The 23,886-nt window shown below is 36.9% G+C and overlaps 1 protein-coding gene across 4 annotated transcripts in view; it reads right to left on the minus strand.

Annotated features, from left to right (window-relative positions):
• Window positions 1-23,886, minus strand: part of LOC133623874 (protein eva-1 homolog A) — a 285,918-nt gene that overhangs the window by 134,795 nt on the left and 127,237 nt on the right. Inside the window, exon 5 of one of the 4 annotated variants that reach the window (XM_061987334.2) lies at window positions 2,398-2,541. The exons of the other annotated variants lie outside the window; for them this stretch is intronic. Coding sequence (XP_061843318.2) covers window positions 2,398-2,541 — 144 coding nt within the window. The remainder of the gene's footprint in view (window positions 1-2,397; window positions 2,542-23,886) is intronic. 4 annotated transcript variants of the gene reach the window in all.

Consider the following 23,886-nt stretch of genomic DNA (forward strand, 5'->3'; position numbering starts at 1 on the left):
CAAATATGCGCCACACTGTGAACCCACACCAAACAAGAATGACAAACACATTTGGGGAGAACATCCGCAACGTAACACAACATAAACACAACAGAACAAATACCCGGAACCCCTTGCAGCACTAACTCTTCCGGGACGCTACAATATACACCCCCGCTACCACCTCAACCCACCCACCGCCCTGTTGTTTTGAGGCATGTTTAAAAAAAATAAAAAATTATGCACTTTGTGAAAGTCAAAGTATAGTATTTCCCATAATTGTAGTGGGTATCCCAAATTCCAAGCTGCTGTTTTGAGGCATGTTAAAAAAAATAATGCACTTTGTGACTTCAATAATAAATATTGCAGTGCCATGTTGGCATTTTTTTCCATAACTTGAGTTGAAGTTGTTCTCTTATTTTGGAAAACATTTTTTTTTTTGATTGATTGATTGAAACTTGTATTAGTAGATTGCACAGTACAGTACATATTCCGTACAATTGACCACTAAATGATAACACCCGAATAAGTTTTTCAACTTGTTTAAGTCGGGGTCCACGTTAATCAATTCATGGTAAAGTTACATTGTTTAATGCAGTGGTCACCAACCTTTTTGAAACCAAGAGCTACTTCTTGGGTACTGATTAATGCTAAGGGCTACCAGTTTGATACACACTTAAATAAATAAATATTTTGTCATTTGTAAGTTACATGTAAGTGTGATTTAAACAAGAATAGCTAAATAAATAAATCTACAAATATATAAAAAAAATGGGTATTTCTGTCTGTCATTCCGTCGTACATTTTTTTTCCTTTTACGGAAGGTTTTTTGTAGAGAATAAATGGTGAAAAAACACTTAATTGAACGGTTTAAAAGCGGAGAAAACATGAAAAAAATTTAAATTAATATTTTGAAACATAGTTTATCTTCAATTTCGACTCTTTAAAATTCAAAATTCAACCGAAAAAAAGAAGAGAAAAACTAGCTAATTCGAATCTTTTTGAAAAAATTAAAAAAAGAATTTATGGAACATCATTAGTAATTTTTCCTGATTAAGATACATTTTAGAATTTTGATGACATGTTTTAAATAGGTTAAAATCCAATCTGCACTTTGTTAGAATATATAACAAATTGGACCAAGCTATATTTCTAACAAAGACAAATCATTATTTCTTCTAGGTTTTCCAGAATAAACATTTTAAAATAAATTCAAAAGACTTTTACATTTGACTCTACAGATTTTCTAGATTTGCCAGAATACTTTTTTTGAATTTTAATCATAATAAGTTTGAAGAAATATTTCACAAATATTTTGTCGAAAAAACAGAAGCTAAAATTAAGAATTAAATTAAAATTGATTTATTATTGTTTACAAAAAAAAAAAAAAAAATTTACTTGAACATTGATTTAAATTGTCAGGAAAGAAGAGGAAGGAATTTTAAAGGTAAAAAGGTATATGTGTTTAAAAATCCTAAAATCATTTTTAAGGTTGTATTTTTTCTCTAAAATTGTCTTTCTGAAAGTTATAAGAAGCAAAGTAAAAAAACAAATGAATTTATTTAAACAAGTGAAGACCAAGTGTTTGAAATATTTCCTTGGATTTTCAAATTCTATTTGAGTTTTGTCTCTCTTAGAATTAAAAATGTCGAGCAAAGCGAGACCAGCTTGCTAGTAAATAAATACAATTTAAAAAATAGAGGCAGCTCACTGGTAAGTGCTGCTATTTGAGCTATTTTTAGAACAGGCCAGTGGGCGACTCATCTGGTCCTTACGGGCTACCTGGTGCCCGCGGGCACCGCGTTGGTGACCCCTGGTTTAATGCATCCAGCGGGGCATCACAACAAAATTAGGCATAATAATGTGTTAATCCCACGACTGTATGTATCGGTATCGGTTGATATCGGAATCGGTAATTAAGCGTTTGACAATATCGGAAATCGGCAAAAAAGCCATTATCGGACATCTCGAATTAACATTGTGTGTATACTTTTGACCAAGCAGATTTAGTCACATTTTCAGTAGACCCATAATAAATTCATAAAAGAACCAAATTTCATGAATGTTTTTTGTGACCAACAAGTATGTGCTCCAATCACTCTATCACAACAAAATAAGAGTTGTAGAAAATATTGGAAACTCAAGACAGCCATGACATTATGTTCTTTACAAGTGTATGTACACTTTTGACCACGACTGTATATATTTTGCATTCTACTGTAGTTGCTTTATTCAGTTTACAACCCCCTGCTGTATTGTACTGTTTTGGTTATCCTTGTTAATATGTGTGTTTGTAAATGTTAAACTTTTTAAATAAAAGGTATTTAAAAATAAAAATAAAACAGCAGCACCAGACTGAAGTATTTCAATGAGTGCACAGCACCACCTTGTGGCTGCAATAGGAAGCTTGTGACTCACCACAAGTGTAGATGACGCTCAGGTACTTTCTGGTGCCAGAGTAGCAGGGATCCCCGAATTCCCTGGATGATGCTCGAACCGCACAGCTCTTCTGCCCCTGACAGCGGGAGGTCACAACCTGCAGGGCAATGGATGACTGGCAATCTGCAAGAAACAGAAGACACGTCAAGACATTCAATATTTCATTTTCTACCCCTGATTTTGTTCAGGGTCACGGGTGAGCCGGACCCTATCCCAGCTGGCTTTGACCGAAAAGTGTGCTGCAATCAATCACAATTAAAAATAATTGTACATAATCAATGGATTTAATTGAAAAGATAGGCTAAGAGACTTGCTGCAGGGGGTGAATGTTTTGATTGACAGGTTGCAAAGTACTACAAAAGATTTTGTCAAGAAGTGTTTGGGAATGTGGATGAGTTCCTTAAGGATGCTTTAAAGCCCCCTATACACACCCCCAAAAAAAATGCTGGGTTATTTTTATAACCCAATTTATGAGTTGCGAGTGTTGTGTTACATTTTGGAGTTATTTTTATAAAGAGCGACCCATTTTTTGGGTTATAAGGGTATTATTTTAACTCAATTTCTGGGTTTTCAAAATTATGAACCATTTTTGGGTTGTTTTTCAAAGAGTAATGCATATTGGGGTAAAAGTTTTTTTTTCTTGAAATTAATTTTATTATGGATGAATCTCATTAACATTATTTACAATCACACATCTTATGTACATGAACATATTTGAGCATGCTGTATAGGACTACTATGACCATACAAGGCAATTCTTGTAAATAAAAAAAAAACACTTATATCTCGCTTTTGAGTATATTTAAATGGAATAAAAAAATAAAAAAAGATCAGTAGTTGGGAAGGAGTAGGACAAACCAGCAGTAAAATGTATCATATAACCAACAATTGGGTCAAGGAGCACTAAATTGCGCAACCCAATAGTTGGGTTGGTAATAACCCAACATTGTAGTGAGCATAACTCAGCTTTTGTGGTAAATAAATTCAACCCAAAAGTTGGGTTATGAATCAACCAACATTGAGTTAGCATAACTCAACTTTTGGGTTGAATAATTCAACCCAAAAGTTGGGTTGAAAAAATTAACCCAAGATGTTGAGTTAAAATAACTCAAATACGGGGTATGTCCTTTTTTGAACCAGCAGTTGGGTTAAAATTGGGTTATTTTGATAAGTCAATTTATGAGTTGCGAGTGTTGGGTTAAATTTTGGAGTTATTTTTATGAAGAGCGACCCATTTTTGGGGTTATAGGGGTATTATTTTAACTCAATTTCTGGGTTTTCAAAATTATGAACCATTTTTGGGTTGTTTTTCAATGAGTAACGCATTTTTGGGTAAAAGGCTTTTTTAATTAAAAAGTTACTTTTTTCTTGAAGGGAATTTTATTATGGATTAATCTCATTAACATTATTTACAATCACACATCTTATGTACATGAACATATTTGAGCATGCTGTATAGGACTACTATGACCATACACGGCAATTCTTGTAAATAAAAAATAAAAAATCACTCATATCTTGCTTTTGAGTATATTTTAATGGAATAAAAAATTTTTTTATCAGTAGTTGGGAAGGAGTAGGACAAACCAGCAGTAAAATGTATCATATTTAACCAACGATTGGGTCAAGGAGCACTAAATTGCGCAACCCAATAGTTGGGTTGGGAATAACCCAACATTGTAGTGAGCATAACTCAGCTTTTGTGGTGAATAAATTCATCCCAATAGTTGGGTTATGAATCAACCAACATTGAATTAGCATAATTCAACTTTTGGGTTAAATAATTCAACGCAAAAGTTGGGTTAAAAAAATTAACCCAGAATGTTGAGTTAAAATAACTCAAATGCGGGGTTTGTCCTTTTTTGAACCAGCAGTTGGGTTAAAATTGGGATATTTTGATAACTACATTTATGGGTTGCGAGTGTTGGGTTAAATTTTGGAGTTATTTTTATGAACAGCAATCCATTTTTTGGGTTAAGGGGTGTTATTTTAACTCAATTTCTGGGTTTTCAAAATTATGAACCATTTTTGGGTTGTTTTTCAAAGAGTAACGCATTTTTGGGTAATACATTTTTTTTTATTAAAGAGTGACTTTTTTCTTGAAGGGAATTTTATTATGGATTAATCTCATTAACATTATTTACAATCACACATCTTACGTACATGAACATATTTGAGCATGCTGTATAGGACTACTATGACCATACACGGCAATTCTTGTAAATAAATAAAAAATAAATCACTCATATCTTGCTTTTGAGTATATTTTAATGGAATAAAAATAATTTTGATCAGTAGTTGGGAAGGAGTGGGTTAAACCAGCAGTAAAATGTATCATATTTAACCAACGATTGGGTCAAGGAGTGCTAATATGCGCAACCCAATAGTTGGGTTGGGAATAACCCAACATTGTAGTGGGCATAACTCAGCTTTTGTGTTAATAAATTCAACCCAATAGTTGGGTTATAAATCAACCAACATTGAGTTAGCATAACTCAACTTTTGGGTTAAATAATTCAACACAAAAGTTGTGTTAATAAAATTAACCCAGAATGTTGAGTTAAAATAACTCAAATAAGGGGCTCGTCCTTTTTTGAAGCAGCATTTGGTTAAAATTGGGTTATTTTTGATAACTCAATTTATGAGTTGCGAGTGTTGTGTTAAATTTTGGAATTATTTTTATGAAGAGCGACCCATTTTTTGGGTTATAGGGGTATTATTTTAACTCAATTTCTGGGTTTTCAAAATTATGAACCATTTTTGGGTTGTTTTTCAATGAGTAACGCATTTTTGGGTAAAAGGCTTTTTTTAATTAAAAAGTTACTTTTTTCTTGAAGGGAATTTTATTATGGATTAATCTCATTAACATTATTTACAATCACACATCTTATGTACATGAACATATTTGAGCATGCTGTATAGGACTACTATGACCATACACGGCAATTCTTGTAAATAAATAAAAAACACTCATATCTTGCTTTTGAGTATATTTTAATGGAATAAAAATAATTTTGATCAGTAGTTGGGAAGGAGTAGGTTAAACCAGCAGTAAAATTTATAATTTTTAACCAACTATTGGGTCAAGGAGTGCTAAATTGCGCAACCCAATAGTTGGCAATTCTTGTAAATAAACAAAAACACTCATATCTTGCTTTTGAAGATATTTTAATGGAATAAAAATAATTTTGATGAGTAGTTGAGAAGGAGTAGGACAAACCAGCAGTACAATTTATCATTTTTAACCAACTCGCGCAACCCAATAGTTGGGTTGGGAATAACCCAACATTGTAGTGAGCACAACTCAGCTTTTGTGTTAATAAATTAAACCCAATAATTGGGTTATAAATCAACCAACATTGACTTAGCATAATTCAACTTTTGGGTTAAATAATTCAACGCCCAAGTTGGGTTGAGAAATTAACCCAGAATGTTGAGTTAAAATAACTCAAATAAGGGGCTTGTCCCTTTTTGAACCAGCAGTTTGGTTAAAATTGGGTACATTTTTCAACCCAACATTTTTTAGTGTGTATGGTCTATCAAACCATTAAAAACAGCCCATCTCATTCTTAAAAAACAACACAAAGAGATGCGTCTTTGAAAGTGGACACTGGGCCCTCACTTGCGAGAGATCAGAAAGAAGGTGAGAGCGCAGCTCGTTTCCACACGTACGTGTCCACAGACCATAATGAATGGTAGTTCAGGTCAGAGGGTAAACGTTCTAGTCAGGACGTGAACGACAGCAACCTATTGGTCAGGTCCACTGCCAACATTAGGGCCAGCAATCTCATAGGAATATACTGTAATGTATGAGCATGTTCTATTACAGCATACAATTAATGATGCCTTGCACAGTCAGCGTTGGCCTAGAATGTTCCCTTTAATCAACGTGGATACGGTCCGGGAGGGGGCAAGCGGACACTCCCCAGCAGGAACCAACATTCTGGAATTCCTGACCGGTACATAGAGAGGTCAAAGACTGCGGGAAACCAGCATGGAACTGGAAAACTGTCCAGACAGATACCTCAGAATCTGAGGCCATTTCCAGTCATCATGAATGATGAGGGCGTTTTACTACTTCCTATTCTTCCACTTTTAAAAGACTCAAGTGAGCGGAAAAAACAAAGCAACCTATGGCCCTTAGATGTTTCATAGTCAATATAAACCAGCATTAGCTTTTGGCTATACTTTTGAAGAATTTATGAAGGGAAATGTACAAACCCCGTTTCTATATGAGTTGGGAAATTGTGTTAGATGTAAATATAAACAAAATACAATGATTTGCAAATCATTTTCAACCCATATTCAGTTGAATATGCTACAAAGACAACATATTTGATCATTAATAATAATTAACTTTAGAATTTGATGCCAGCAACATGTGACAAAGAAGTTTGGAAAGGTGGCAATAAATACCGATAAAGTTGAGGAATGCTCATCAAACACTTATTTGGAACATCCCACGGGTGAACAGGCAAATTGGGACCAGGTGGGTGCCATGATTGGGTATACAAGTAGATTCCATGAAATGCTCAGTCATTCACAAACAAGGATGGGGCGAGGGTCACCACTTTGTCAACAAATGCGTGAGCAAATTGTTGAACAGTTTAAGAAAAACCTTTCTCAACCAGCTATTGCAAGGAATTTAGGGATTTCACCATCTACGGTCCGTAATATCATCAAAGGGTTCAGAGAATCTGGAGAAATCACTGCACGTAAGCAGCTAAGCCCGTGACCTTCGATCCCTCAGGCTGTACTGCATCAACAAGCAACATCAGTGTGTGAAGGATATCACCACATGGGCTCAGGAACACTTCAGAAACCCACTGTCAGTAACTACAGTTGGTCGCTACATCTGTAAATGCAAGTTAAAACTCTCCTATGCAAGGCGAAAACCGTTTATCAACAACACCCAGAAACGCCGTCGGCTTCGCTGGGCCTGAGCTCATCTAAGATGGACTGATACAAAGTGGAAAAGTGTTCTGTGGTCTGACGAGTCCACATTTCAAATTGTTTTTGGAAACTGTGGACGTTGTGTCCTCCGGACCAAAGAGGAAAAGAACCATCCGGATTGTTATAGGCACAAAGTTGAAAAGCCAGCATCTGTGATGGTATGGGGGTGTATCAGTGCCCAAGACATGGGTAACTTACACATCTGTGAAGGCGCCATTAATGCTGAAAGGTACATACAGGTTTTGGAGCAACATATGTTGCCATCCAAGCAACGTTACCATGGACATTCAGCAAGACAATGCCAAGCCACGTGTTACATCAACGTGGCTTCATAGTAAAAGAGTGCGGGTACTAGACTGGCCTGCCTGCCGCATTATGGAGCCTAAAATACCACAACGGAGACACCGGACTGTTGAACAACTTAAGCTGTACATCAAGCAAGAATGGGAAAGAATTCCACCTGAGAAGCTTAAAAAATGTGTCTCCTCAGTTCCCAAACGTTTACTGAGTGTTGTTAAAAGGAAAGGCCATGTAACACAGTGGTGAACATGCCCTTTCCCAACTACTTTGGCACGTGTTGCAGCCATGAAATTCTAAGTTAATTATTATTTGCACAAAAAAAATAAAGTTTATGAGTTTGAACATCAAATATCTTGTCTTAGTAGTGCATTCAATTGAATATGGGTTGAAAAGGATTTACAAATCATTGTATTCCTTTTATATTTACATCTAACACAATTTCCCAACTCATATGGAAATGGGGTTTGTACAAAAAAGTATTTTACAAAGGACAACAAAAAAATCTGTTATATTATATACAGCTTTAAAAAGTTAATTGCTGTTAATTCTAAGTGTAAAAACAATAAAACATCAGTCTTAACCTAAACTAGATAGTTAGTTGGATGAGTGTAATGTGTTAAAGGTGGAATGGTTTGAATAGATTGAAAAATGTGCGAATTGTGGAAGTTCATTCTGAATGGGGAAAATGTCCCTGAAAACCGGGAATTATTGGGAAATCTGGGAATTTTTTCCAAATTGTTGAAGGAGAGCACACAACTTTGAACAGGCTGAATATTTTGGAGTTGGAGCGGTTTGAATCGGATGAAAAATGTGGGAGTTGTGGAACTTTGAAAAATGTCCCATTCTTTACAAAGGGAATTTCATGGACATTTGGGAATTTTGGGAAAAAAACGGGAATTTGTCGGATAATGTTAAAAGACTTGAATGGTCTGAATGAGTTGAAATGGTTGGCGTTGGGATTTTTCAAATCGGTCGAGAAATGTTGAAGTAGAATTGAGAAATGGTATTACGGAATTCCTAGAATTTCGGGAAAACCGAGAAATTTTCCAGTTCAAAAAACAACTTTGTTTTTTTGTCCTAATTAAGAGGAATGTTTTGACGGTGGACCTGTTGAAATGCATTGAAACATGTGGAAGGAGTAGTCGTCAGAAAAAAGGATGGAAATGGGGCTTTGGAAAACCAGCAATTCTGGAAAATCCTAAATTATTTTTAACTTGAAAAAAGGTAGTTTCAATTTCCAGGATGGTGCAATGCGTCGAAGGTGGAATGGTTTGAATTGGGTTGAAAAATGTGGAAATGGTGAAAGTTTGAAACATGGCCAATTCATTTTGAATGGGAAAAATGTCCAGGGAAACTAGGGAATTCTGGGAAATATGGGAATTTTTTTGAATTTGTCAAGGGAAAGCCCGCAATTCCTAAATAGGCTGAACAGTTTGAAGATGGAATGGTTCGAATCGGATGAAAATTGTGGAAGGTAGAGCGCGCCGAAATCTGGAGAAGAAGAAGAAGAACTAGAAGAGGCAATTCCTGAAGGAATTGTGTGTGAATGCTCCAATGCTGAAGTTGAACTGAAATGCTGACAGAATGTAGTATGAATGTAAGAATAGGTTGAATGTTGGAATGGTTTGAATGTTAAAGAGTTTGAATTTCCAGGAAAAACGGAAATTGGTTTGGAACTTGGGAAAATGTTAGTTGGATGAGTGGAATGTGTTGATGTTGGAATGTTTTGAATAGGTTGAAAAATGTAGGAATTGTGAAACATGGAATTCATTTCAATGGGAATTTCCTGGAGATTTGGGAATTTTGGGGAAAGCAGGATATGACTAAGCATGAATGTCCTGAATGAGCTGAACTGGTTGGTGTTGGAATTGTTTAAATCGGTCAAGAAATGTTGAAGTAGTAACATTACGGTATTACGGAATTTCGGGAAAATCGGGAGTTTTTCAAGTTCTTAAACCAACTTGGTTTTTTGTCCTGACTTAGAGGAATGTTTTGCCAGTGGGACGGTTGAAATGGGTTCACAAATGTGAAAGGAGTCATCGCACTAGAAAAGGTTGGAAATAAGGTTATAAAAAAAATGGAATTCCTGGAAAATTTGTTGAACGTGGAAAAATGGTTGTTTGAATTTCCAAGATGTATTGAATGTGGAATGGTTTGAATCGGTTGAAAAATGTGGGAATTGTGGAAATTTAAAAAATGGATAATTCATTTTGAATGTGGAAAATGTCCCTAAAAACTGGGAATTCTAGGAAATCCAGGAATTTCTTTTGTAATTGTTGAAAAGGAGCACACACTTCCTGAACAGGTTGCATATTTAGAAGTTGGAACGGTTTGAATCGGATACAAAATGTGGGAGTTGTGGAACTTTGAAAAATGTCCCATTCTTTTCAATAGGAATTTCATGAAAATTTGGGATTTCCGGGAAAAGAGGAATTTTTTTTTGAAAATGGTAAAAAAAACTAGCATTTTCTGAATGAGTTGAAATGGTTGGTGTTGGAACTTTTAAAACGGTCGAGAAATGTTGAAGTAGTAACATTTATATTTCAGAAATAGTAATACGGAATTCCTGGAATTTCGGGAAAACCGGGAAATTTTCCGGTTAAAAAAAACAACTTTATTTTTTTGTCCTGATTAAGAGGAATGTTTTGACGGGGAACGATTGAAGTGGGTTGAAAAATGTGGAAGGGGTAGTCAACAAAAAAAGGGTGGAAAAAGGATTTGAAAAAACAGCGAATTCTGGGAATTCCTGGAATTTTTTGAACTTGGAAAAATGATAGTTTGAATGTGCAAGATGAGTGAAATATGTTGAAGGTAGAATTGTTTGAATCGGTTAAAAAATGTGGGAGTTGTGGAACTTTGAAAAATGTTCCATTCTTTTCAATGGGAATTTCATGAAAATTTGGGAATTCCGAGAAAAGAGGGAAGATTTTTGAAAATGGTAAAAAACTTGCATTTTCTGAATGAGTTGAAATGGTTGTTGTTGGAACTTTTAAAACGGTCAAGAAATGTTGAAGTAGTAACATTTTTATTTCAGAAATAGTATTATGGAATTCCTGGAATTTCGGGAAAACCGGGAAATTTCCCGGCTAAAAAAAACAACTTTATTTTTTTTGTCCTGATTAAGAGGAATGTTTTGATGGGGAACGGTTGAAGGGCGTTGAAAAATGTGGAAGGGGTAGTCGACAGAAAAAAGGGTGGAAAAAGGGTTTGAAAAAACGCGAATTCTGGGAATTCCTGGAATTTTTTTTTAACTTGGAAAAATGATAGATTAAATGTGCAAGATGAGTGAAATATGTTGAAGGTAGAATTGTATGAATCGGTAAAAAAATGTGGGAGTTGTAGAACTTTGAAAACATTTCCCATTCTTTTCAATGGGAATTTCATGAAAATTTGGGAATTCCGAGAAATGAGGGAATATTTTTGAAAATGGTAAAAAAAAAACCTTGCATTTTCTGAATGAGTTGAAATGGTTGGTGTTGGAACTTTTCAAAACGGTCGAGAAATGTTGAAGCAGTAACATTTTTACTTCAGAAATAGTATTTCAGAATTCCTGGAATTTCGGGAAAACCGGGAAATTTTCGGTTAAAAAAACAATTTTATTTTTTTTGTCCTGATTAAGAGGAATGTTTTGACGGGGAACGGTTGAAGTGGGTTGAAAAATGTGGAAGGGGCAGTCAACAAAAAAAAGGGTGGAAAAAGGATTTGAAAAAACAGCGAATTCTGGGAATTCATGGAATTTTTTTGAACTTGGAAAAAATATAGTTTGAATGTGCAAGATGAGTGAAATATGTTGAAGGTAGAATTGTTTGAATCGGTTAAAAATGTGGGAGTTGTGGAACTTTGAAAAATGTCCCATTCTTTTCAATGGGAATTTCATGAAAATTTGAGAATTCAGAGAAAAGAGGGAATTTTTGGGAAAATGGTAAAAAAAAAACTTGCATTTTCTGAATGAGTTGAAATGGTTGGTGTTGGAACTTTTAAAACGGTCGAGAAATGTTGAAGTAGTAACATTTTTAATTCAGAAATAGTATTACGGAATTCCTGGAATTTCGGGAAAACCGGGAAATTTCCCGGTTAAAAAAAACAACTTTATTTTTTTTGTCCTGATTAAGAGGAATGTTTTGACGGGGAACGGTTGAAGTGCGTTGAAAAATGTGGAAGGGGTAGTCGACAGAAACAAGGGTGGAAAAAGGGTTTGAAAAAAAATGCAAATTCTGGGAATTCCTGGAATTTTTTTTGAACTTGGAAAAATTATAGTTTGAATGTGCAAGATGAGCGAAATATGTTGAAGGTAGAATTGTTTGAATCGGTTAACAATGTGGGAGTTGTGGAACTTTGAAAAATGTCCCATTCTTTTCAATGGGAATTTCATGAAAATTTAGGAATTCCGAAAAAAGAGGGAAGATTTTTGAAAATGGTAAAAAAAACCTAGCATTTTCTGAATGAGTTGAAATGGTTGGTGTTGGAACTTTTCAAAACGGTCGAGAAATGTTGAAGCAGTAACATTTTAAATTCAGAAATAGTATTGCAGAATTCCTGGAATTTCGGGAAAACCGGGAAATTTTCCAGTTAAAAAAACAACTTTATTTTTTTTTTCCTGATTAAGAGGAATGTTTTGATGGGGAACGGTTGAAGTGCGTTGAAAAATGTGGAATGGGTAGTCAACAAAAAAAAGGGTGGAAAAAGGATTTGAAAAAACAGCGAATTCTGGGAATTCCTGGAATTTTTTTGAACTTGGAAAAAATATACTTTGAATGTGCAAGATGAGTGAAATATGTTGAAGGTAGAATTGTTTGAATCGGTTAAAAAATGTGGGAGTTGTGGAACTTTGAAAAATGTCCCATTCTTTTTAATGGGAATTTCATGAAAATTTGAGAATTCAGAGAAAAGAGGGAATTTTTTTGGAAAATGGTAAAAAAAACTTGCATTTTCTGAATGAGTTGAAATGGTTGGTGTTGGAACTTTTCAAAACGGTCAAGAAATGTTGAAGTAGTAACATTTTTAATTCAGAAATAGTACTACAGAATTCCTGGAATTTTGGGAAAATCTGGAAATCTCCCGGTTAAAAAAACAACTTTATTTGTTTTGTCCTGATTAAGAGGAATGTTTTGACGGGGAACGGTTGAAGTGCGTTGAAAAATGTGGAAGGGGTAGTCGACAGAAAAAAGGGTGGAAAAGGGGTTTGAAAAAACGCGAATTCTGGGAATTCCTGGAATTTTTTTGAACTTGGAAAAATTATAGTTTGAATGTGCAAGATGAGTGAAATATGTTGAAGGTAGAATTGTTTGAATCGGTTAAAAAATGTGGAATGGCTGGAAGTTTGAAAATGGCCAATTCATTCTGAATGGGAAAAATGTCCTGGAAAGCCGGGAATTCTGTGAAATCTGGGAATTTTTTTACATTTGTGTGCAAAATTCATATGTTTAAATATTCAGTTTGTTTTGAAAGTTTCAGTTTATAAAAAATATATTTATAAACATTTAATGCAGAAATATTTGTTGCTTCAAAACGCATTTTGCTCCCACATTTTTGTTCAATGACATTGGCAGCATAATTAGGTGTAAACTAATTCACTTCAAAAAACAATTCAGTTGCATAATTTCAGTATTAAAATTGTTTTTTTTCCGGATGGCCGCTCTACCATCTGATCCACATGGCCTTACACAAACAAATAATGACAATAAAACATTCTACTTCTGAATGAGAGTATGCTTACATACATAAACTCATGTATACATTTTCCTTTCTTAAAACTCTTGGCAGAGTGTCTCAAACAAAAGTCAAATAAAAAGCAAAATCCTTTGACACTTTTCTCACGGAATAGTCTGATGTAATGTAATTTATGTTTTCCTGACAATTGATGGCTAAATAAACTAATATGACCTTTTACCCTTTCAACTTCAACACCCTGATTTAGATGAGTGCTTCTCAATTACTATTCTGTCATGACCCTCCTATTGAGAACTTGATAATATTGATTTATTTATCCATACAAAGCACTGTGTAATTTACAAAACCCCAGACCAGTGAAGTTGGTACGTTGTGTAAATCATAAATAAAAACAGAATACAATGATTTGCAATTCCTTTTCAACTTATATTCAATTGAATAGACTGCAAAGGCAAGATATTTAACGTTCGAACTGAGAAACTTTGTTATTTTTTGCAAATATTAGCTCATTTGGAACTGGATGCCTGCGACATGTTTCCAAAAAGCTGGCACAAGTGGCAAAAAAGACTGAGAAAGTTGAGGCATGCTCATCAGACATTTATGTGGAACATCCCACAGGTGAACAGGCTAATTGGGAACAGGTGGGTGCCATGATTGGGTATAAAAGCAGCTTCCATAAAACGCTCAGTCATTCACAAACAAGGATGGGGCGAGGGTCACCACTTTGTGAACAAATGCATGAGCAACAGTTTAAGAACAACATTTCTCAACGAGCTATTGCAAGGAATTTAGGGATTTCACCATCTACGGTCCGTAATATCACCAAAAGGTTCTGAGAATCTGGAGAAATCACTGCACGTAAGCGATGATATTACGGACCTTCGATCCCTCAGGCAGTACTGCATCAAAAAGCGACATCAGTGTGTAAGGGATATCACCACATGGGCTCAGGAACGCTTCAGAATACCACTGTCAGTAACTATAGTTCGTCGCTACATCTGCAAGTGCAAGTTAAAACTCTACTATGTAAAGCCAAAGCCATTGTGGAGGGAGGTGTGGCCAGCGCGCCTGCAGGAGCAAAGGTCACCGCCTCTGTCTATGGTGCTGAGGACGAGCACCATCGGATAGGGGCGGGCATGGGCTGATGGCGAGACACAGCTGGCAGGTGATTAGATTTCACAGGTGGTACGTGTTAATCTAATCAGCTGTTGTCTTTAACAGTAAGAGGCCGGGAGCAGGAGGAGAGAGGACACGGACGTGACTGAAAAGTCACGTTCTGCGGGAGAAAGACTTTGATAAAATTTATGTGGATTAAAAACTTTGTTAAAAACTGCACGCTGTATTTACAGTGGAACTGCTAGGAGGCAACTTCCACAGCCATTTATCAACAACACCCAGAAACGCCGCCGGCTTCGTTGGGCCCGAGCTCATCTAAGATGGAATGATGCAAAGTGGAAAAGTGTTCTGTGGTCTGACGAGTCCACATTTCAGATTGTTTTTGGAAACTGTGGACGTCGTGTCCTCCGAAACTGAGTGGAAAAGAACCATCTGGATTGTTATAGGTGCAACGTTCAAAAGCTAGCATCTGTGATGGTATGGGGGTGTATTAATGCCCAAGGCATGGGTAACTTACACATCTGTGAAGGCACCATTAATGCTGAAAGGTACATACAGGTTTTGGAGCAACGTATGTTGCCATCCAAGCAACGTTATCATGGACGCCCCTGCTTATTTCAGCAAGACAATGCCAAGCCACGTGTTACAACAGTGCGGCTTCATAGTAAAAGAGTGCGGGTACTAGACTGGCCTGCCTGTAGTCCAGACCTGTCGCCCATTGAAAATGTGTGGCACATTATGAAGCCTAAAATACCACAACGGAGACCCCGGACTGTTGAACAACTTAAGCTGTACATCAAGCAAGAATGGGAAAGAATTCCACCTGAAAAGCTTCAAAAATTGGTCTCCTCAGTTCCCAAACGTTTACTGAGTGTTGTTAAAAGGAAAGGCCATGTAACACAGTGGTAAAAATGCCCCTGTGTCAACTTTTTTGCAATGTGTTGCTGCCATTAAATTCTAAGTTAATGATTATTTTAAAAAAAAAAGAAGTTTCTCAGTTGGAACATTAAATATATTGTCTTTGCAGTCTATTCAATTGAATATAAGTTGAAAAGGATTTGCAAATCATTGCATTCTGTTTTTATTTACCATTTACACAACGTGCCAACTTCACTGATTTGGGGTTTTGTACATTGTTTGTATAATCACCTTGATATCGAAGTACATGAACACAATGAGCAGAGATAACATCTGCAACAACTTCAGCCAATGTTCATGTTACCGGTAGGTTTATTAACTCTATTTGTAAAGTTTAAACAAAACTCTGTGTGATTCCCAATAGGCAGGAAAAAAATGCAAACGATTGACTGGTTTGCGCATTTTTATGAACCAAAAACTGTAAACATTGGTCATCACTTTATTAATTTTTTTAAAAGTGCAATCTTATTATTTCTTTTTTGGTTTGTTTTCTGCAAAACTTGCCACAATTTTACCTACACTGTAGCTTATCAGAAGGGCTGAAAGTGCATATTTGCATTTACTTTCCCTGAACATACAGTCTATCCAGAATAGAATTGGGGAAAAAAAGCCTTTAACATTAAAACATAAAAATTTAGTTTAAATTAAAATTAAATTAAATTAAAATTAATTAAATTAAATTAATTAGTTTAGTTTTAAATTTAACATTTAAAACTGTCTGTCTTTTTTTTATGAAACACAATAAATGTTTACTCATTATTTCAAACAAATTTCACAGCATTTATCTTTCTTATACCAACACAAATAAACTTCAACGCAACTTGCCATCACTCTTCCACTTCCAGAACATCTCCTTTGACAACAAAATATCAGAGTACTTGTATTTATGTTAGTTATGTTATGTTACTGCCCGGGAGCAGGTGAGCATCCCGAACACTAATCAGAGGCAGGTGGCAATGTTCCCTCACTTACAATGACAATAACAAATAATGTTGTTTTTCATGAACTGTGTACTTGTATTGTTTGTCTGGGTGGAGGTCCTGCTTTGGAAATAATGTGTACCCCTTTCAGACATTGCCTTTAGTTCCCATTAAAACATTCACATGTTGCACAATGAGATGTAAGCAGGGGATCATGTGTACATTCCTGCAACTTCCTGTTTGTAAAAAATATATTTTTATTAGTATTTATTTAATATACTTACAGCATTTCATGATTAATATTTATAAATTAAGATTCCTAATAAATGACACTAGAATAAGCATACATTTGATTGGTAAATCATAGTGTAACGACCTGGAATTACACTTTATGTGTGGTGTTGGAGTTGTCCGACTTTTTGTGTGGCTGTAAACGCATCACTGGCTAAGTGCCATATGTGCATGTGTTGGCGCAAGTGAGAAAGAGCGAGCGGCTGCTGTTGATATAACAAAGTTGCTTTTGGTCTGGTTTGTACTGCAGAAAATGACCAGTTTTGCTAGATATAATTTTTTTTACTAATGTTTTGGTGATGTGTTTATGGCCGACAATAAAGAGTTTTGCTCAGTAAAGTGATCGATGGAATTCATGTCCTCAAAGCGTCTCGACAGACGTTACAATATTTGAACAATGATGACGAAAACTGTTTTCTCTGTCGTGTCCGTGTCGTGTCGAAAATTGTTATGCGCTTATTTTTTTATTTGATTTTGTGCGTGGCATAGATTTGCCGTGCACAGAGGACGCTTGAGCAGTGTGCAATTGCACAGGCGCGCACCTTAGAGGGAACGTTGGCAGGTGGAAATAATCAGCACCCATGGCAACCAAGAAACACACACCCAGGAGTGCTAAAACAGAACTAAGGGAGTCATTTAAAACTGTCAACTACTTTTTTTTATGAAACACAATAAACGTTTACTAATTATTTCAAACTAATTTCACAGCATTTATCTGTTTTTATACCAACACAAATAAACTTCAACGCAACTTGCCATCACTCTTCCACTTCCAGAACATCTCCTTTGACAAAACAATATCAGAGTACTTGTATTTATGTTAGTTATGTTATGTTAGTGCCCGGGAGCAGGTGAGCATCCCGAACACTAATCAGAGGCAGGTGGCAATGTTACCTCACTTACAATGACAATAACAAAAAATATTGTTTTTCATGAACTGTGTACTTGTATTGTTTGTCTGGGTGGAGGTCCTGCTTTGGAAATAATGTGTACCCCTTTCAGACATTGCCTTTAGTTCCCATTAAAACATTCACATGTTGCACAATGAGATGTAAGCAGGGGGTCATGTGTACATTCCTGCAACTTCCTGTTTGTAAACAATATATTTTTATTAGTATTTATTTAATATACTTACAGCATTTCATGATTCATATTTATAAATTAAGATTCCTAATAAATGACACTAGAATAAGCACACATTTGATTGGTAAATCATAGTGTAACGACCTGGAATTACGTTTTATGTGTGGTGTTGGAGTTGTCCGACTTTTTGTGTGGCTGTAAACGCATCACTGGCTAAGTGGCATATGTGTATGTGTTGGCGCAAGTGAGAAAGAGCGAGCGGCTGCTGTTGATATAACAACGTTGCTTTTGGTCTGGTTTCTACTGCAGAAAATGACCAGTTTTGCTAGATATAATTTTTTTACTAGTGTTTTGGTGATGTGTTTATGGCCGACAATAAAGAGTTTTGCTCAGTAAAGTGATCAATGGAATTCATGTCCTCAAAGCGTCTCGACAGATGTTACAATATTTGAACAATGATGACGAAAACTGTTTTCTCTCTCGTGTCGAAAATTGTTATGTGCTTATTTTTTTTATTTTTTTGTGCGTGGCATAGATTTGCCATGCGCAGAGGACGCTTGAGCAGTGCGCAATTGCGCAGGCGCGCACCTTAGAGGGAACGTTGGCAGGTGGAAATAATCAGCACCCATGGCAACCAAGAAACACACACCCAGGAGTGCTGAAACAGAACTAAGAGAGTCTTAAACTAAAACAAAACACGACCCGGGCAACGGATCATCACAATGGATGTTTCATTCAACTTCACAATATTCTTAATTGCTACGCTCTCTGTTGGTCTGTCTGTTCGTTAGCAACATATAGTGCGAAATTCATCGGCGGATTTTGATTCAACCTTCAGGATTGTCAGAAACGGAATGAGGAACAAGTGATTAGATTTTGGAGGGGGATTTGGATCGCGTCTGGTTTTAGATTTTTTTTTTTTAATTTTTACTACGGTAGATCGGGCCTGGCCGAATGCATTTTCAGCAGAACAGGCAGCCCACAGAGGTCTTAGTATATGGACCCAGAAGTCCATAAATGTTTGTTTATTCATACAGAAGGGCTGAAAGTGCATATTTACATTTACTTTCCCTGAACATACAGTCTATCCAGAATACAATTGGGGAAAAAAAGCCTTTAACCCTGGAACATTTAAAACTGTCAACTCCTTTTTTTTTATGAAACACAATAAACGTTTACTAATTATTTCAAACTAATTTCACAGCATTTATCTGTTTTTATACCAACACAAATAAACTTCAACGCAACTTGCCATCACTCTTCCACTTCCAGAACATCTCCTTTGACAACAAAAGATCAGTGTACTTGTATTTATGTTAGTTATGTTATGTTATGTTAGTGCCCGGGAGCAGGTGAGCGTCCCGAACACTAATCAGAGGTAGGTGGAAATAATCAGCACCCATGGCAACCAAGAAACACACACCCAGGAGTGCTGAAACAGAACTAAGAGAGTCTTAAACTAAAACAAAACACGATCTGAGCAACGGCTCATCACAATGGATGTTTCATTCAACTTCTCAACATTCTTAATTGCTACGCTCTCTGTCGGTCTGTCTGTTCGTTAGCAGCATATAGTGCGAAATTCATTGGCGGATTTTGATTCAATCTTCAGGATTGTTAGAAACGGAATGAGGAACAAGTGATTAGATTTTGGAGGGTGATTTGGATCGCGTCTGGTTTTAGAAATTTTTTTACTACGGTAGATCGGGCCTGGCTGAATGCGTTTTCAGCAGAACAGAACAGAGGTTTTAGTGTATGGACCCAGAAGTCCATAAATGTTTGTTTATTCATGCATGCTAACCTGGTTTCAACACCGTATTTCTATAGAGTTTAAATGACGATTCCCTTGGGTCCAACCTCCTCTGGCTCTCATGAACAACATCACCACAGACAGACAAGGGCATAGAAGAGCCTTCTTTTACATTCAAACACACACTCCCACAAACATAGTGACAGACAAATAGACCCTGTTACCGCTGACCTTTACCCTCAACCACCTTCCTCACCACCACACCCACCCGACGTGGTCCGCACGTAACCAACAAGGACAGTCTGTGGTTCAACCAGAGCAGGTCCACAGTCGAGAGAAATGGGGATAAAGGAGTCATTTCTTGGGCAAATACTGAGACTTTTTTGTCACCCGTGACTGATGACGGGTCTCACATGGAAGGGTGAAAAACAGGAACTCTATAAGTCCAACCAGTGTATTTCTCATGAAGCATAAAGCTTAGAAAACGAAAATGTTCCCAGAATATTCTGCTCCAGGTTGTCCGTCCACCCACACACATTTTACAATGGGAGGTACTATTTTATCTGGAGCTCCGCTCACATGACTCATGTGAAGCGTATCATTTGATACACTACTTGTGACACCTTAAGTCTTTGTATGGCAGACATCTGACAATGCACTGCTTTGTAAAGTGATAGCTGAAAACTTCACAAGATATGACATGAGTAGCACATTACTTCATATTGGAACATAATGGGCCTGATCTACTGAAGGTTTTGCGTGCATCGAAACACGTTCACACTTGGTAGCACACCCAAAGCTGATCTACTATGCCCGTGCACAGAGCATTGCAGCTCTTAAAGCAGCGCTAAGTGACTTTTTAACCTTCATTTTGGGATGATACATCGACTTAGAACTACCGTGTTTTTCAGACCATAAGGCGCACTTTTTCCTCAAAAACTCGACACTGCGCCTTATGTACGGAATAATGCTGGTTTTGCTTACCGACTTCGAAGCTATTTTATTTGGTACATGGTGTAATAAAGGAAGAATGCTTTGCGGAAATCTTTATCGCTCTGGAATAACCTGCCTCAAATTCTCACCAGCATTGAAAGTAAACAGGTTTTTTAAAGGGGAACATTATCACCAAACCTATGTAAGCGTCAATATATACCTTGATGTTGCAGAAAAAAGACCATATATTTTTTTAACCGATTTCCGAACTCTAAATGGGTGAATTTTGGCGAATTAAACGCCTTTCTATTATTCGCTCTCGGAGCGATGACGTCACAACGTGACGTCACATCGGGAAGCAATCCGCCATTTTCTCACTTTCGTCGGTGTGTTGTTGGAGGGTGTAACAACATGAACAGGGACGGATTCAAGTTGCACCAGTGGCCCAAAGATGCGAAAGTGGCAAGAAATTGAAAGAAATTTGTTCAAAATACTAGGCTGTGGGGAAAGCCGACGAAATGGTCAGTCGTTTGTTCCGCACACTTTACCGACGAAAGCTATGCTACGACAGAGATGGCAAGAATGTGTGGATATCCTGCGACACTCAAAGCAGATGCTGACATCAACTCCAAAACTGGACGATCAGCTTTCAGGAAAAGAGAGCGGATGAGGGTATGTCTACAGAATATATTAATTGATGAAAACTTTATTCATTACTCGCGGTTTTACGTAAATTATTATACATAAACTGTGTTTACCAATAATTTAGCTTAACATTTTTTATTTTTTTCCATCATTCGAGTACATTCGGGTAGTCTTGTGTAATGCAGTATTTTGTGTCTATTTAGGTATGGTTAACCTGAGTGCTGAAATCGTGGAAAAATATATGTTCTTAGTGCGCCTGAAATGGGCTGTCTGCACTCTCAAAGTGCATGTAATTGCCAAATGTATTTCATATGCTGTAAACCTAGTTCATAGTTGTTAGTTTCCTTTAATGCCAAACAAACACATACCAATCGTTAGAAGTTAGAAGGCGATCGCCGAATTCGTCCTCGCTTTCTCCCGTGTCGCTGGCTGTCGTGTCGTTTTCGTCGGTTTCGCTTGCATACGGTTCAAACCGATATGGCTCAATAGCTTCAGTTTCTTCTTCAATTTCGTTTTCGCTACCTGCCTCCACACTACAACCATCCGTTTCAATACATGCGTAATCTGTTGAATCGCTTAAGCCGCTGAAATCCGAGTCTGAATCCGAGCTAATGTTGCTATACCTTGCTGTTCTATCCGCCATGTTTGTTTGTATTGGCATCACTATGTGACGTCACAGGAAAATGGACGGGTGTATATATAACGATGGTTATAATCAGACACTTTGAACCTTTTTTTAGGGATATTGCGTGATCGGTAAAATTTTGTAAAAAACTTCGAAAAATAAAATAAGCCACTGGGAACTGATTTTTAATGGTTTTAACCCTTCTGAAATTGTGATAATGTTTCCCTTTAAAAAGAAAGTAATATTTTATCTGAGTCTTTAAATTAGTTTGCTCGTTGATGATTTGTTTGGTTTTATATTGTGCAGTTATATTTATATGGTAATTATTATTCTGTGACTGTAAATTGTTTGCTTGTTTTCTTATTGATGCTTTTATTTTTTCCATATTGTGTAGTTATAATTATATGCTTTTACTTGTAATTGTATTGAATTGTGGACCCCAGGAAGACTAGTTGGTTGTTGAGGCAACCAGCTAATGGGGATCTTTAATAAAAATCAAATCAAATAATAAGTGGACCGGTAGATGGCAGTCAAACATAAGAGATATGCGTAGACTTCACTATAATGGCAGTCACACATAAGAGATACGCGTAGACTGCAATATGACATTTTATATGTTCCATTGAAAACATAGAACATTACACACGGCGCTCAAAATTCTATCAAATTTTTTTAGTACGACTTTGGTAAGCTATGAAGACGCACCACTTGATGGATTGTCGGCGCTTTAAACATACAAGTATTATTATGGTGTGTGTATACGGTAAGACATATTATCTGGCGTTTTGTTTTGCAATATTATGCAAAAGCAACGTTTCTTACCTTCTGGTAGCTGCTGATCTGTATTTAGGATCTGCATGAATCCTGAAAAATTGCGTGTCCGCCTTTGTAGTCTGTGACGACACCATAGTTGATCAACTCTTCTTGTTATGAGACATTCATCCTCTGCTGTTGCCATTCCAAATATAAAGTAGTGTAAAGTTCGTACTTATATTTGCCATTAAAGCACTAAAACATACCGGTATAGTGAGTTTACATTATTTACCGAAGGAACTTTAGTTGTTAGAGAGTTCCGGTCGGACGTTTTTTCACGGGACACATTTCCGGTGGATGAGGAGATGCTGCTCCGTTATTGATTGAAGTAAAGTCTGAATGTCATTAAAACAGTTAGCTCCATCTTTTGACACTTCTTCCACTCCCGTCCTTGCACGCTACACCGCTACAACAAAGATGACGGGGAGAAGATGCCGTCGAAGGTGAGCCACGTAAATAAGACCGTCCACAAAACGGCGCATCCGGAAGAGACTGTCAGAAAGCGACTTGAAGATGATCTGTAAAACATCACCTCTGCAACATTTTGACCAAAGAACCACCATTACATGTTATGTAGACCACAAGGAAGTCTTTTACATTTAGAAAAATATATTACTTCTTTAATGCGCCTTATAATCTGGTGCGCCTTATATATGAAAAAAGATCGAAAATAGACCATTCGTCGGCAGTGCGCCTTATAATCTGGTGCGCCCTATGGTAGTTGAATGACTCCTCTGTCATGGCCTGAGGGGTCTTTATCGCTTTCACTGGCACTTACAACCTTGAGGAACCCTGCCACACAAAAAACTACAAATGTGCGGACTTGGTTCACGGCATATGTCACTCGCCCTTTCCCCATACGTTAAAAAGACGGAAGTCGATGCAAACGCCTACGTGCCGCCAGAAAACTAAAAGAAGAAGAAGAACGTCTACGTGCAATTACTGCCATAATGGTAGACGCTGCAAAACAACCAAAGAAACGAAAAGTTTTGTCTGAGGAGACAAAAAAAAGAAAAAAAAAGGGGGCTACCCGGATAAAAGGACAGTCAAGGATCAACATTGGCCCGTCTTTCTCTCGCTGGCGTGAGCTCAAAGACGAGAAGGGATTTTCGGCCGTTGTTGCCTTGGCTCTGTCCCTGCCAAAATAGTACCGTATTTTCCGGACCTTAGGGCACACCGGATTATAAAGCGCACTGCCGATGAGCGGGTCTAGTCAGGTCTATTTTCATACAAAAGGCGCACCGGATTAAAGGGCGCATTAAAGGGGTCATATTATTATCATTTATTTCTAAATGTAAAAGACTTCCTTGTGGTCTAATGGTCTTTGGTCAAAATGTTGCATAGATGATGTTTTACAGATCATCTTCAAGCCACTTTCTGACAGTCGCTTTTGTGGGCGGTCTTGTTTACGTGGCTCACCTTCGACAGCGTCTTTCCGACCGGAACTCTCT

Source organism: Nerophis lumbriciformis, linkage group LG26, assembly GCF_033978685.3.
Source record: "Nerophis lumbriciformis linkage group LG26, RoL_Nlum_v2.1, whole genome shotgun sequence".
NCBI lineage: Eukaryota > Metazoa > Chordata > Actinopteri > Syngnathiformes > Syngnathidae > Nerophis > Nerophis lumbriciformis.